The 15,667-nt window shown below is 44.2% G+C and overlaps 1 protein-coding gene across 1 annotated transcript; it reads left to right on the top strand.

Moving 5' to 3' along the window:
* Positions 1-358: 358 nt before the first annotated feature.
* neff1 (neuronal intermediate filament family member 1) lies at positions 359-11,320 on the top strand. Its single transcript, XM_006625543.3, has 4 exons — positions 359-1,224; positions 4,854-5,171; positions 5,793-5,917; positions 6,207-11,320. Exons 1-4 carry the CDS (start codon positions 478-480, stop codon positions 6,532-6,534), a joined length of 1,518 nt encoding a protein of 505 aa, XP_006625606.2. The 5' UTR covers positions 359-477; the 3' UTR covers positions 6,535-11,320.
* The last annotated feature ends 4,347 nt before the right edge of the window (positions 11,321-15,667 follow it).

Raw genomic sequence — 15,667 nt, 5'->3', positions numbered from 1 at the left:
GACGCAGCGGCATCATTTGGTTCCAGTCTCTAGGTTTTTGGATTCTCGGGATTTTTACTTGGGCGTAACTATTCTAAGCAACACTCATCAACCGGCTGATCTTACTACTCTACTTGTTGGTATGATGTGGCATTTTCCGTGGCATCGTCGTTTTTGCGTTTGTTTGTTGCACCAACGGTGTGGAAAGGGGTGAAACATCGAAGGCAAAATAAAAAAAAACGCGTCTGGAGTCTTTTTTCTCTCTCCTTTTTTCCCCCTCAGCGGAATTGGGCATTTTTTTGCAGATGTTTGCAGATTTGCCCGTCTACCCCGCCTCCTTGCCCAGCACGTCAAACGATGCGGCAGGCGCCGCGGTATAAATACAGCTGACCTGCGAGGCAGCAGTTGCGTCTCTCCGTCCTTCGCTGTCGGTCACACTCACTCGCTCTCTTACAACCGGCTGTCGGAAGAACCGGGGGAGGACACCGTCACGACACGATGAGTTATTCCACCGATATCTACTCCACCAGCTCCTATCGGAAGATATTCGGGGACGCTCCTCGAGTTTCAGCGCGGGTCTCCGTCAGCAGCAGCCCCTCCCGAGCCTCCGTTTACCGGACCGGCCCGACCCTGCATTCCCGCAACTATGTCTCGTCCTCGGGGGTCTCCTCGTCTGCCTACCGCAAGATCGGGACAGGGCGAGCCACGTACTCCGCCCTGCCGGAGAGCTTCGAGCTCTCCCAGTCCACGGCGGTGACCAACGAGCTCAAGATCATCAGGACCAACGAGAAGGAGCAGCTGCAGGGGCTGAACGACCGCTTCGTGACTTTCATCGAGAGGGTCCACCAGCTGGAGCAGCAGAACAAGGTCCTGGAGGCCGAGGTCACCCTCCTGCGCCAGCGGCAGTCCGAGCCCTCCCGCCTCCACGAGCTCTACGAGCAGGAGATCCGGGAGCTGCGGGCCCGCGTGGAGGAGCTGACCCACGAGAAGAGCCAGATGCACCTGGACTGCGTGCAGATGAGCGAGGGGCTGGAGCGCGTCAAGGACAGGCTGGGCGAGGAGACGCGGCTGCGGGAGGAGGCGGAGGGCACGCTGAAGGGATACCGCAAGGACGTGGACGACGCCACGCTCGCCCGCCTGGAGCTGGAGAAGAAGGTCGAGTCGCTGCTGGACGAGATCGCCTTCCTCAGGAAAGTGCACGAGGAGGAGGTGCAGGAGTTGCAGACTTCCATGCAGGCGTCCCAGGTAGGATATAGCGCCTCAGAAACATCATACAGCAATAAGGCTCATGTCACACATCTGAAGGGGGTTAATCAGAGCAGTGCTTCCCCAGAGTGCCTTTTATATCCTCCATGAAGGTTGACAGTTTTCTCCCTGACACGTAATTGCGTGTTTTAGGTTCTGTTAGACCCCATTTAATGCACAAATAATGGCGACACGCTCTGACACGATTCGAGAGTACGCAGGTCCGTGTCCGCCGGACATCAGATGTGAAATTAAGTGAATTTACTGGCTTGCATTTGCTTATTGCTTCCTGCTGCGTCTCCGTTCCGCTTCGCGTTCCGGGGTGTCCCCGCTCCAAACTTCCCAGGCACTGCGGTCACGGCCGGCTGCGCCAACTCGGGAGCTCAGCAAATCCAGCCCTGTGCGGCGCCCAAGCTGAGAGGAGACATTATTAGCATTCCATTTAAACTCGATTGTCTGCAGAAGTCATTTCTCTACGCAGGAGAACAGGGCAAAAGACGCAATGCAATTACCCAAACTGAAGCTTCATTAGACTTTTTTTTTCTGGTCTTGGAGAAAAGAAGAAGCAAGAATGAATTAAACGCATCGCAGAGAACATAAATACGCAGATGTGCTGCTGCCTCCCATACATCAGCAATTTTGAAATCCCCGTAATAACGTGTCGCTGCTTTAACGCGCCAGTCTCCTGAGGATCGCAGTGGTCCCGGGGGAAATACTCGCGCAGAGCTGCAGATGAACAGTAGCGCATAATTCTAGGTGTGGCACCGAGGAGGACGCCGCGTGTCCTTCTGTATCGCTCAGACAGACAACTGAAGAATTCCGTTCCAGCATCGCCTCGCTACCAGCTACAGGATTATTGACAGATCTCTAGAGTTTCCGCAGTTAAATAGTGCAGAAGTCTCCCTTTTCCCCTAGTTGCATCAGCACGCGTCGATTTCTAATGTATCTAGTAACAAAGAAAACATTTTAGAATTCAGACCTCTGCATTTCAACTTTCAATAATTTATGTGCTCTAGGTGACCATATAAAACAATATAAAGGACGTCTATAAATAATGACATTTATATTGAGGTGCAGTACGGTGATTTATTTATACATTATGGGGAGTAAAAAAGTAATAAAATCGCTCTCCATTTTTATTTAATGAAATAAATTTTGTTTTTCAACATTAATGAAATTTAATGAAAGTGAAAATCTTGTGTATTACTCATGGGCAGGTCATTCACCTGCTTTCTATGTATTCAGAATTCATAGGGAAATGGATTGTAGGAACTGCCTGGGCAAGGCTGGTATAGGGTTTGGAAGTACATCCAATAAAATAATTTTCACCCGCACTGTGACAGAATGAAGGCTGAGTCTCTTTGCTCCTTTTCCACGAGCACTAGGTTTGACCTTGTAGTGCGCAGTTGCTTGGCCTTTTCATAGTTCCTAATGCTATAATCTTCATCCAAACACCCAAAAGCTCCACCTTTCATTCCTAATCCACTATTGATATGAATAAAAAGACAGAGAAACAGAGATCAGAGAGACACTGCAAGTCCAGCTGGAAAAGGTAACCAGCTTTCATCTAGAAAAGGGCATTTTAGTAAGCTGAACCACAACAAGGCAAAAATGTGTTGTCAGATTGTGGTATATTTTTAGTCATCAAAAGACCTGCAGTTCTGTGGTGACCTATTACCACAGGTAGAGGAACACTGTAAACTCAAAGCACATAGACAACACAACATTATCTTCCTGTGCGTGATTGTGAATTCTTACAGAAACGTTTCAAAACTTTGCGAACTGTTTTGTCCTGACTTTCAGAGAGGGTAGCAGTAACGTCCACACAAAGCCTGCAGCCAGCCAGGCCACAGCCCCTCCCTGTTTCTGGGGTGTGACTCGGGCTGGTGCATGTGGGTTCCCCAGGCTGGAACCCTAGTCTTCCCTTGCTGGGTGGACTGGAGCAACTGGGGTGAAGTGTCTTGATTAAAGGAACAACACACTGTAAACGTAATTGCCAGCTGGGAAGGAATGTCTGCTAAACACATACTGTACTGTAAATAACCATAATATTCCAACTGTAGCGTCTGCAGTGGGGCCCTAAACCCACAGCCTGTCAGTGAGTAGTGCAGAGCCCCAGCCCCTGCTGTGCATCGCTCCTTTTAAAACAAATGATGATTAAGGACAAACCTTTCCAGTGAGATAAACAGTGGAACCTTTTCCCTCAGTCTCTTTCTGTCTCCTGCTGTAACGTTTCTCTGCTTTGAATGTTAAACCAGCCTCTGGGGAGCACACTGCACTAGTAAAATTAACACCAGCTGCTGTGCATTTCCAAGGGAAAGGGTATAGAAAGAAACTAATTCGATTCAGCAGCCCCCAGCTCTGTCTCCGCTCAGACAAGCTGATGCAGCTTGATCTGGTGACAGCGTCGGAACAAATCAAATACTCTCTGTTGGGGTGTTCAAAATTCACAGCATTCTGACTTTTTACCGACAGGCTAAGCAAAAAATAAAATAAAATGAGAACCTTTAATGTTGATTCCTCAACAAGAGGACTCACGCAAATTAGTTTGGTTTTGCATAATTGCTTTATTTTGGTTTTTGAACCCAAAAGGGCCTTATTTCAAACCCCCATTTTTGAAACTTTGCTCCTAAGCAGCACAAACCACAGGCTCAACCCATACCCAGTTGGATATTTTGTATTGGCCATGCAGATAAAGGGGTCTAATACATGGAGGTATCGGACCATTACATGACACAAGCAATATGTCTACAAGAAGGACAGAAAAATGCAAAGGCATTAAAACACAAATGATGTATAGAATGAGTAAGAAGGATTGAATGGGCTCCCCGCCTTCTATAATTTCATATTCTTGGATTGTAGGAGAGATTTAGGGAGAACTTGATATTTTGGATGCTCTGTGCAGTGCATGGAGCACTCCAGTGTTGATGCGCCGTGAGTAGGCTTTTGGCAATGCAAAAATATATATATATTTTTTTAAGAAACACAGCTTTCAGACATTACTGCAGCACTGCCCAGAACCAAAATCCAAAAGCCAAAGCGAGGTGGAATGACATGAAGGTATACAGTATCATTATTCATCATTTGAGAATGCATATGTGTGAAGTAACGAGTCTTAATCAGTGGTCTTTTTGGCCAATTAGAAGCTCTTGCAGCTCTGTTTGAAAACTTGTGCACCCCAGCTACATTTATGCAGCTTTTAGATAATATAACTGATACTGCCTATCTCCGATTGGCCAGTCTTGGACTGGAACCTTTATGTTTTCCCATTGTAACGACATGAAAGAAGTTCTAGGAAGTCCGAAAAAGATGTGATCATTGAACTTTTTACTGACAGGCTAAGCGAAAAATACAATTCTTTTTTATGTTTAATGCTCTCACAAGGATCCTCAAGTAAATTCGCCTGAATGGCCTTGTGACTTTTTTATGTACGAGGAAGACGCAAGCTGTTGAATGAAAAACAAAATAAAGCAATTAAGCAAAACCAAAAGCACTCCTCTCTCTGTATACCTGCTCTGCACAGGCTCTTCCTAGATTTGTGGATTTGCACAGGGGAAAGGTGGGGGGAACACGAGGCCCTGTGAGATTAAACTGGTCACTGTGCTGGTGCTCCTCTGTGTCCTGCCCAGGTGTCGGTGGAGATGGATATGAGCAAGCCCGACCTGGCGCTGGCTCTGCGCGACATTCGGGCGCAGTACGAGAGCCTGTCGGCCAAGAACCAGCAGCTGGCAGAGGACTGGTACAAGTCCAAGTTTGCCAGCGTGACGGAGGCCGCCGCCCGCAACTCGGACGCCGTCAAGCAGACGAAGGAGGAGCTGGGCGAGTACCGGAGGCAGATGCAGGCGCGGACGCTGGAGATCGAGGCCCTGCGCAGCCACAACGAGGCACTGGAGAGGCAGCTGCAGGAGCTGGAGGACCGCCATGCCACGGAGACCAGCGAGCTGCAGGTGAGGGGGAGGCGCCCCCTGCTGGTACTGTAAGGTCTGCAAGCTCACTGATGTGGTGCAGGAGACCCGATGAGACAGTTTGTGCATTTCAGTGTTAAAGTGCTCTTAGTGCAATTAAACAGCACAAGCTGCTCTACCACAACCAGTCTGCAGTGCTGGTGCTGGGAATTACACCTTTAACAGCAAGCAGCATTCTGCTGTTCTTGCACATAACAGCTCAGAACAGAACATCAGTCACAGGAATTATAATCACTTTACTGGGGAGCTTGTGTCTAATAAAAGATTAAGATTCACATTTCCTTAATGGACAAATCAAAAACAAGAATTGTCTCCTATTTCATCCGTTTTACCTTAATGTATTCTTAACGTCATTGATTACACAGCTAGTTAATGTGTAATAATTATAAAATGGGACAAACATCAATAAGCTAGTAACTAGAGAAGTTACAGGTTAAAACCGGATGTGCTGTATGACACTGGGAGAGTGTCATTTCCCCATAAAGGGACACTGGAAAGCTACAACACTGCAGTTCACAGATATTCCCAGTGCAGGGATAAGATGCGTGCGTTCAGCCGAGGAGGAGTGTGCCTGACGAAGGGGCGGTCTTTGCACTTTTGCAGGATGCGATCCAGCAGCTGGAGAACGCGCTGCGGAACACGAAGGGGGAGATGTCTCGCCACCTGCGGGAGTACCAGGACCTGCTGAATGTCAAGATGGCTCTGGACATCGAGATCGCCGCCTACAGGTACGGGACTTTCTTGCGAGGAACGGGGTGTGCTGACGAAACTGTCCTTTGAAGGACCTCAGGAAACCAGCTGTGGCAGCCTGTCTGGGGATCCTTTTCCAGAACAGCTGAACTGAGCAGGATATAAGATGAACAAACTCAGGAGATGAAGAGCGGTCAACACCTGATTCATTTGTTCAGTGAAAAGCGTTGCTCTCCCCTTATCTGCCTCCTCTTTTCTTTGCCCCTGTCTAGCCTCACCCCTGAGTTTCTCTTTCTGTTCTTGTGTCCCTTCCTCTTCACAATGCAGGAAGCTGCTGGAAGGCGAGGAGACCCGTCTGAGCTCGGTAGGGGGTGCACTCCTGCAGTCGGGCTACCCCGGACTTGTGTCGTCCTCCCTCTACTCTGCAGCCAGGTCCTACACCATGAGCAGCAGCACCTTGTACAGGAGGATGGGGGCCAAGCTGGAGGAGCCCGAAGAAGAGGAGAAAGAGGAGGGAGAGGAGGAGGAAGAAGAGGAGGTGGAGAATGGAGAGAAAGAGGAGGAGGAAGGAGAAGAGGAAGGAGAGGAGGAGGAGGAGGAGGAAGAGAAGGAGGAGAAGAAAGAGCCGTCTGCCGCACCAACCAGCAAGAGCTAAAAACCTCCCAGCCTCCTCCGGTGAAACATGCTGATTCCTGTCCCCCCATGTCCAGACACCTCTCCATCACACACTCGTCGATGCCACTGCACCACAGCCCCGCAACAGCACGAGCGTTAAGTAAAAATACACTCAGATCGTAAAATAGAAATGACTTTCCCAACACGCTCTTTGAAGACGTATAAGCTGCAGATACAGAGAAGGATAAAAGTAAAGGCACTTTAGACATTTCTGCTTAAAAGATTGAAAAAATCACAGTTCAGCATTTATGACCAAACTGTACTCTAGTGGTATAGTTCATGACACAAGTGCATTCTCCATTTACAAAAAGAATTCCTGCTATACTTCAAAGGAATTCTAAAGTAGGATACAGTATTTTTAAATAAAATCAAGTGTTGCTGGACTGTACTGTTTAACAGGAAAACAAGCCAGACCTCGCCCCTGTATATCTAAAATGTTAAATGACACTTTTCAACACTGAATGCTGTTTCATGTATAGGAAAGGACAGCAGAAAATCACAGCAAGCCCATCAGGTGTGATGGCAGCTCTTGCGAAGCCTGACTGCTCACAGTGTTTCTCCAAACTGCCACAGCACATCGCACTAAAAGCACAGTGAAGCATGACGAAGATGCACGCTGCTCGCTCGTTAAGCCTCATTGCAGAGCCTGGTGTTAAATTTACAAGCACAGTGAGCACGTGCAAAATTAGACAGGAATATTCAGTGGCGATCGGCATGCATTTTTACCACTGACCTGAGATCTTCATTTGGATATTGATGTGAAGCATCTACAAGCACATCATAGTGAAGTACTTAGGACTTTCTTATCCATAGAATACACTGTATTATTACTAAGGTCAGTTAATCCAAGGTGCTATTCAATCACACAATCAGTATGTCTAATTGCAGTTTTTCAAAGCAGGTACCAATTCAGTTTTATAGCATTTAACACCTAGACATGGTAAACACCATTTGAATGTGCTTCGAATAGTCAGGATTCAGCAGGGCAGCCACTGTGGAATGAGCAAGTACAAAAACAAGAAATGAGGTCCCAAAAATAATATAGGAAGAAATATTGCACTGTGAAACTCCAAAAACTAAGTCTTATATTTGCACTGTTTCAAGATGCTGAACAGATACTGTAGATCAAAAAGCTGAGGGTAAAGTACTAGAAGAAAGAAGTGAGCAGTGATCAGACATGCACAGATGTGAGAGCAGATCTCATCAAAGGTAATGGAAAGAACTCCAATAGAGTTTAATGACAATCTTTCTCTGGAGTAAAAGGCTATAGTCATATACACATAGCATATGCATATATTAACGGCAGGCACTTACATTTAACACCGGTGCCCCTCCAATCTGATATCGATGCACCTGTACAGTAAATACACTGTGTTCTATCCCCTCCACTCTCACACTGCAGTCATGCAACAATACATCTAACAATTATTGTCTTTAAATGCTACTGAAACAGCATACTGTAGCAGCAGCTCCTTCACAAGGCCTCGAGGGTCATTTTGATCTCTCTGTTCAGGAAAAGCTGATGCCAAGGAATATGGAGACCTGCCATTTTTTTTTTACTACTGTAATTTAACTCCTGAGTGCCTAGTGTCTCATATACTGGGCACAGTGAACATGGTTTTGCGTTCATTGAAATAGTAACAAAAAAAAGCTAGAGTCCCTGTCACGACCACACATTCCTGCAAATGCCGAAGCATTCTCACGACCCCAGACAACCAGACACCAGCTCTTTCCAATTCCCACAAACCCCGACGTATTAACTAATCATCCAATCGCGCCTCTCCCTCTTCACCGCACCTTCTGCTACCCAGAATACTTAAGGGTTCACTACCATCACCACAACGCTCAGTAGTGGTTTCACCAGTGGAGCGCCTGCCTCTCGCTTTTTGAGCAACTCATTAAACGTCTGATCCTCCGGCTTCCTGACCTGTGACTGAACATAGACTACGATTCTTGATCCCTCGATTTGGCTAAGTACACCTGGCTTTTTGTCTGTACCTCTTTTTTCTCCCTCTCTCTCACTCAACGCGTGAGATCACTAGCTTTCTTGCTTAGGGTAAATCAAATCTCATTTTTGGCTTCAGTGCCGTTACAGTCTCCAGAGAATTGTATCTGTTCACTTCTCTTTACCTTAAACTCTACCTGATTCTCACTCCTTCAGCACAGCACTGAATGTAATAATGCGAGTTGGCTGTATGTATCCAAAGGGGTAGCTGGCTATTTCCATTGTTTTCAGCCCTTTGCTTTCATTCTTATGTCTCTAGGTGAGTTAGTGTTTGATGGTTAATATCACCTGAGAAACGTTAGTGACCAACTCAGTAAGGGAAACATTAGTTAACGTAGCTGTGACGAGTACTGAACTTGAAAACGTCATTATCGGCACAAACACACAAGCATGCTAAGAGAGATGTAGTCAGCATCTTGAGCATGAAAGTGTTAAGTCTGACAAATTCCTTTTTTTGTTTCTTTTACTGCGAGGGCAAAAGACGAGATTTGATTGCCGTTTCCATCTGCGGTAGCTGAAGGCCCCTTGATGCTTGGAAATGTGTTTGTGAAGACGGTTGAGGTGCTCTAGACTTGTAGAGCCAGTGACACAGTAGTATGAGTGCAAGCTCAGCAAGTGCTTCAAGTGAACCATAGCCTTACAGGGCCCTACCACATTAAAATGAGCAGCTGTGACACAAAGGTAACACTCAAAGGAGCCCTCCTAACAAAAACAAAGACAAAACACCAGATAGTCTGGCCCTGTGCACATGCAGGGCCTGTTATATGGTCAGCTGTCACAGGCAAGTATGTTTGTATTCCAAAGGCTCAGATGTATTGTGACAATACAGGATGCTTCTGCCGATTATGGCGGTGGTTATTTTAACATGCCTAATGGAGCTGTATGGTAAATGATGAGAAAGATATTTTTTACTTTATTCTGGTCTGGTACCCCACACTTTTTCCTTCAAGGGTTTTTAACTCCAGTCCTCAGTGTCCATAATCCAATAGGTGAACCTGATCTTTTAAGTCCCAAAATGGCACAGTTCGGCATTTGAGAACTGAGGGAGACCTGACATTAAAGATACATTGCTGATTACACATATGAGACTTTAAATCAAGGCTGGGCAATCCTCACCTAAGAAAGCCACAAGTCAGAGTTTTTGGGTCATCAAATCATTGCTTTCTGCATCCTTGGACCAATTTCATTGTTGACCCCTGAAGCAGGTGATTTGTTCAATTAAGTTTAGGAATCATTGGACATGAAAATATCTACAGTACATCTTGAAGCACCACAGTTGACCATCATTGAATTAACTGAGCCAGATCTCAACCTGGTGACAACAGGTGTTCCAAGTCTTAACCAAGTGGTGATTCTAAGGTTGAGCACCTTGGTCTTTAGATAGTTGCATTGTATGAGGATGTTGAAATGAAGAGGTCAGTTTTACTGCCCAAATACTGTTACTTTTAAATGTGTAGTGTCTTCCTTAAGCAGTCAGACCCATAACCGAGCAAACACAGCATTTGATCTTGGTATATTAGATTGTACTGATACTCTGAACCTTGTTCGTAATTGGTATTGTTGAGCACATGCCATGTATTTTGGTGGCATCCTGAAAAAAAAATTGAGCTATTGCCATGCATGACAGATGTTGTTGAAAATTGAAATACATACGTATCATTACAGACACTGGTATTGGCACCTTGAGTCTGAAACAAAGGTAGCTTTTGTGGTAATGGTTGTTCATTAAGCAACCACTTATTTCAGTTGCTCAGTGCTTGTTTGTTAAGGTGTTCAATCAGATGTAAGATACAGGGTACTGCTGTTTATGATTGCTAATGCGTAGGTTTCCTTAAAATTGACATGATGCCATTTTAATTTTTTCAAGCCTTCAGGGCCTGCAGTGATGAAGACGTTCAATGAGAAGTTGTTTTCTTCTCTGGCAGGTCGTGGAAGTGAAGGGGCTAAGGCATTTGTAGACAGATCCCTGTCAGCTGCACAAAGGCTGTCTCGGTCTCAGCATCTGTGGGTGACACGGAAAGCACTTTGCATTTACTGCAGACACCTGCCTTAAATTATGTTACATAATAAATATGAACAAAAGAAGAAACATTTTCTTTTAGAAGTTTTTTTTCACCCTCTTAGCCTTTTCATTCTCCCAAACTGTCTTTTCTCCAACATTTAGAGAAAATTGTCCTGGTGATAGAAGGTTTTGTCATTTGTGCATTATACTACAGAAATCAATACACTGGATTTAATACAAGGCTTTGTATAAATTCTTACGTGATCAGTGCAGTTCAGGATAGTGTAGAACTAGGGAAAGATGATAGAAATATGATTGTTTCAATGAATGCTTGAAAAGGTAAATATTAGAGTTTCATGGGTTTTGTTACAGTAAATGGTACTGGAGGAAAATTACAATGTTAGAGAGGAGGGGGAATTGATATCTGAAGAAGACGGGGCAGCTTTTCGTATTTAAAGAGAAAATGGTTTACATCCATATAGTTCAACCAATCAGTCAATAAATCATGTTGCATGGCCTCACACCTTGAGCTTGATATAGATGGATAAGACTGGTTTGCTTGTTGACTGTCAAATTAATGAATTGCCTTAAATAAAATATCACTTACTGTGTATCCAGAAGCACTGGAATAGAATTGTACAAACTTCACTTGCTCAACAACTGTGACAATGTATGTGCTGCAAAACCGCTGCATTGACTTCTCACACACTGCAGTGGCACATTCTTCCCAATGCCAAATAAAACCATTTAACAACCCAATCCTGCGCCTTGGCTTTTTTATTGCCTTGATACCAATGAGTTTTCAGTGTGCATGCGTCGCTGGGGAAATAGTCATAGACTACATTGCTCCATTAAGATTTATGAGCTGAAAGATCCTGTACAAATTGTACTGATGAAGCAAAAGAAATGACATTTAATTCCAAGCCAATTTAATCACAATGAAGTACAGTACCCGGAGTGTAATATCCTGCACCATGTGTTATGCAAGAGTCTGCAGCTCATAAGCCCTGAAATGGTTCAGTGCAGCAACTTGCTCGTTTCCCGTGCAGGTTTTTAATCTTCACAGTAGTGTCCCACTGTGCTTCACCCGTAGTTCTAAGCACTGGACCATGAGTTTGCACTGTCAAAGAGAATTGAAACAGAACCTTTTTCTTTTCTTTATTGAAAGTGCAAAAGGGAGTCTTGTTACATCAACAGTGCTGCGGCTTGAGGTGCACATTAGACAGATGCTTTTGAAATGCTGTGAGCAAGCAATACATTGAATACGTTGTTCGTTCATTGTTTGAACCAAGGGCAAGCTGTGGGTAAACTGCCATGCTAATTCATTTGCTAAGGAGAGGGCAGTTTGCCTGCGATTGAAAATAAAAACCTGCATTTTGGAAGTTCTAAAGCAAATCAAATATTTGCTGAAAAGCAGTTTAAGAATTTTAGCAGTGGGTGGATGATGTTGGCAACAGCATGCATGCAAGTAAGCTGCAGATTTTTGAAACATCAGTGGTATTCTCAAGCAAACTGCAGAAGAAAATCCTGCACATGTGGGAAACACGGACTCCCAAAGGTCCCTCTCCCGTAGAAATATCCATCCTTTCATCCATCCATTTTCTAATCACTTCTTCCAATTCAGGCTCCTGGGGGACCTGGAGCCTATCCTGGCACGCAACGGGGACAGGGCAGAGTGCACCCCGGACAGGATACCAGCCCATCACAGCGCAGGCAGACACACACTCACAGCAGGGCCAATGTTCCCTGGAGCCAATTACTTACTGTTAATTAAGCCAATTAAGGACTGTTGGAAGAAACTCATGTAAACATGGGGAGAAAGTACAAACTCCATTCAGATAGCATCCCAATTGAACCCAGGGCCCCGGTGCTTGGAGACAGCAATGGTCATCTTTGTGAAACAATACAGTACTTAAATTTCCCTATTATATCAGTCATGTTCTCAGTTAGTCACAAACACTACACATTTTGTGATTTGATACTTTCGTTCATGGGGTTGAGCCTGAGACATGTGGAATAGATATTTTCTTTTAAAAAAGAAAATAACATGAAAGTTGAGGTGAACTGTAAGACACCGGAGGTCGGAAAAAAGAAAAATAATGATGAGTCTATGGTAAATTGAATGTAAATCCAAAAGACCGCCAGAAGATTTATTTCTTTGACTTTTCTCTTTCACGTTTAATGGCCTGCTTGAAAAGAATTCTAAACAAAAGGAAACAGTCATTCTTTCTAGATGAGAACTACTTTATCAATAAGCTCATACAAAGTATTGGATAAATTAATTGACTGAAACAACAGGTTTTCTTCTTTAAAAAGTGTAACCTCCCTCCTATTAGCCTTATTTCATGTTTATGCCCATCGGTCTGTTCATCAGTCTGCTTTAACATGAGTTACCTCTCATTCATCTGCAAAATCACACACTGTGGTTTAGTGGCAATTTGGCTGACCAGGCCCATGGCTTTGATTGTGTAAGTCACGAGAGGGAACAGGCCAGCCCTGTGCGCAGCCTGCTTTTATATGCTAGTAACGTATATTCTGTTCTGTTTCTGTCATTTAAAACCAGTGAACATGAACTTGTGAAAACTCTGCTTTTGTGCCATGTAGGCGACATCGCTTTTAGAATAATCACTTGTTTAGTCCGATTCACATTTTTACACAAATCTTGGAGTTTTCATGGTCAGAATCCCGTTATTTAAAAATTTCATTGTTATGCATTTTTGTCAGATGATTTTCAATTATAATTTACAGCTCACACACAGTAGTGTGTATATTTAAGATTTTTTTTTTAATTCCTCTCTTAGAGTGTTTATGGTGAGGGATTTACCAGGTGTGTTTGTAACACCATTTCCTGAACGTGTGACCGCTCAAAATTAAATTTTAGTTGCTGGGCATATGTATTTTTACAAACATTGAGATTCTGCTTGAACTATTTCAATGACTCAGCAAGTGTAATTATCTAACAGAGAATTATCTTTGAAGAGCTCAGCTTTGGGAAATGTGGTCTCAAGTATTCAAACTTGGATTTCTTGAATCGGTGACAGGTACAGAACCTTTTCTTTTTGAAAAGTGGGGGAGTAACCTGAAGTGATTTTAACAAACCAGTTTAGATTTTTTTTCTGTTCCTGTCTTTTAAATAAAAAACAAACAAACAGCCCTTAAAAGCTTTAAGTTTGCAAACCTACCCATTAAGAGCTACAGCACCATGGAGAGGGTTAAAGTAAAGATGACCTTAGTGCCTGTCTTAAGGTTATTAAAGCGTTTTTAAAGTGAATTTAATTATCAGGTAGTGAAGATGCTCAGCAAGGGATGGATTTATTGTTTTATTAGCGTGCGTCTCGGAGGACTGCTGCTCGGCGCTCAGTTAACCATGACTTTCCTGAACAGAGAACCTGCTGAGCGATCTTTTCTCCCCCCCAGAGCCGAGCATGAACTGCGCCAAGGTCGTCTCCACGCTCCGCCCACCAAGCAAAAATACATCTCAGTTTATCGTAAAACACTGGCAGAGATGAACTCTGAAACACATGTCCCTCTCCTTACAGCCCACATCTATTTAGTTTGACTTTTTTGTTGCTACTGTTCTACTGTTCTTCCCAGAATTGAAGAATGGATCTTTTCCCCCCAGGATTCAACTCCCTCCACCCATGGAAAGCCGCAACTGAGTCTTTACAGCAGCTAGGGAAGAGGTCTTAGTGGGACCAGTAGGGGGCGCTCACCCTGCGTTCTATGTGGATCCTGATGCCCCAGCATAGTGTAATGATAAATAACGATAAACACTAAATATGTACTAGATATAACATTTGAACGTCTCTGATACATGCAAAACAGCTTCAAAGATGAATACCACATTTGCAGGGCTAATGAAGCGATACTAAAGTGTCACGTGACTGTGATTGCATTTCACTTGGAAAATTAAGGACACAGCAAGAGCTGATCAGTGGGGACTTCTCTTGTGGGGACTCAGACAGGAGTGCTCAGAGCTCTTTTCTCCCAGCTGGATGATTATGGCGTTCAGAATTTGAATTTGAAGACACTGCTGTTGCATCATATATCATGCAAATACAAGACAGCGTTGATAAAAGTATCAACTGCTAATGAAATACAGACAAAAAAGTTAATATACAATGAGCGCAATATACCACTGCAAAATAAGAAAAAAAAAACATAAACAGTTGGCACTAAAAGATATTTACCAATTGGTGCATAATTACCAATTGCTGTATTTTAGAGAGGTTTTATTCAATTACTTTTTTTTCTTTAACCGGATAGATATCAGACCATAAAGTAAACAAGACTTTCTGCTTCTCACATGGAGTACTGGCACAGAAAATGGAACATCTTCAAATTGACATGGCATTGCCCAGCTTTTCCACAGTGCATCCACAGGCCAAGCTATCACAGGCCAAGCTATCAGCTTGAGGTGCTGCTGTGTCATCTCCACCACATGCTTTGTGTTTCCTCAGAATTGCATTACCCCTACGTCAGAAGTGGCCATTCCAATTAGACTGGGCTCTTAGAAATGTAGCACAGTCTACATTATAATAATAATAATAACAACAATTGCTTACACTTATATAGCGCTTTTCTGGACACTCCACTCAAAGCGCTTTACAGGTAATGGGGACTCCCCTCCACCACCACCAATGTGCAGCACTCCACACACACCAGCTATCAGTGGGGAGGAGAGCAGAGTAATGTAGCCAATTCATAGATGGGGATTATTAGGAGGGCCCATCACCAGGCTCACACCCCTACTCTTGTTGAGAAACACCCTGGGATTTTTAATGACCACAGACCACAGTTTTACGTCTCATCCGAAGGACTGCGCCTGTTTACAGTATAGTGTCCCCATCACTATAATGGGGCATTAGGACCCACATGGACCACATGAGCACCCCCTGCTGGCCCCACTAACACCTCTTCCAGCAGCAACCTTAGTTTATCCCAGGAGGTCTCCCATCCAGGTACTGACCAGGCTCACACCTGCTTAGCTTCAGTGGGTTACCAGTTGTGAGTTGCAGGGTGACATGGCTGCTGGCTATTTTTTTTTTAGATATCAATAAAGCATGTTCTTTAATCTGTTTAATGTTAATTTGAGGCTGCATCACC

This window comes from Lepisosteus oculatus, chromosome 2 (assembly GCF_040954835.1).
Source record: "Lepisosteus oculatus isolate fLepOcu1 chromosome 2, fLepOcu1.hap2, whole genome shotgun sequence".
Classification (NCBI taxonomy): domain Eukaryota; kingdom Metazoa; phylum Chordata; class Actinopteri; order Semionotiformes; family Lepisosteidae; genus Lepisosteus; species Lepisosteus oculatus.
The sequence above is the reverse complement of the archived record's forward strand: the minus strand, read 5'-3'. Positions and strand labels throughout refer to the sequence as shown.

Excerpts from the sequence above, each read along its gene's own strand:
- neff1 (XM_006625543.3), top strand. The coding sequence starts at position 478 with ATGAGTTATTCCACCGATATCTACTCCACCAGCTCCTATCGGAAGATA. Across the intron at positions 1,225-4,853 it reads CTTCCATGCAGGCGTCCCAG|GTGTCGGTGGAGATGGATAT; the intron begins GTAGGATATAGC and ends TGTCCTGCCCAG. Across the intron at positions 5,918-6,206 it reads ATCGAGATCGCCGCCTACAG|GAAGCTGCTGGAAGGCGAGG; the intron begins GTACGGGACTTT and ends TTCACAATGCAG.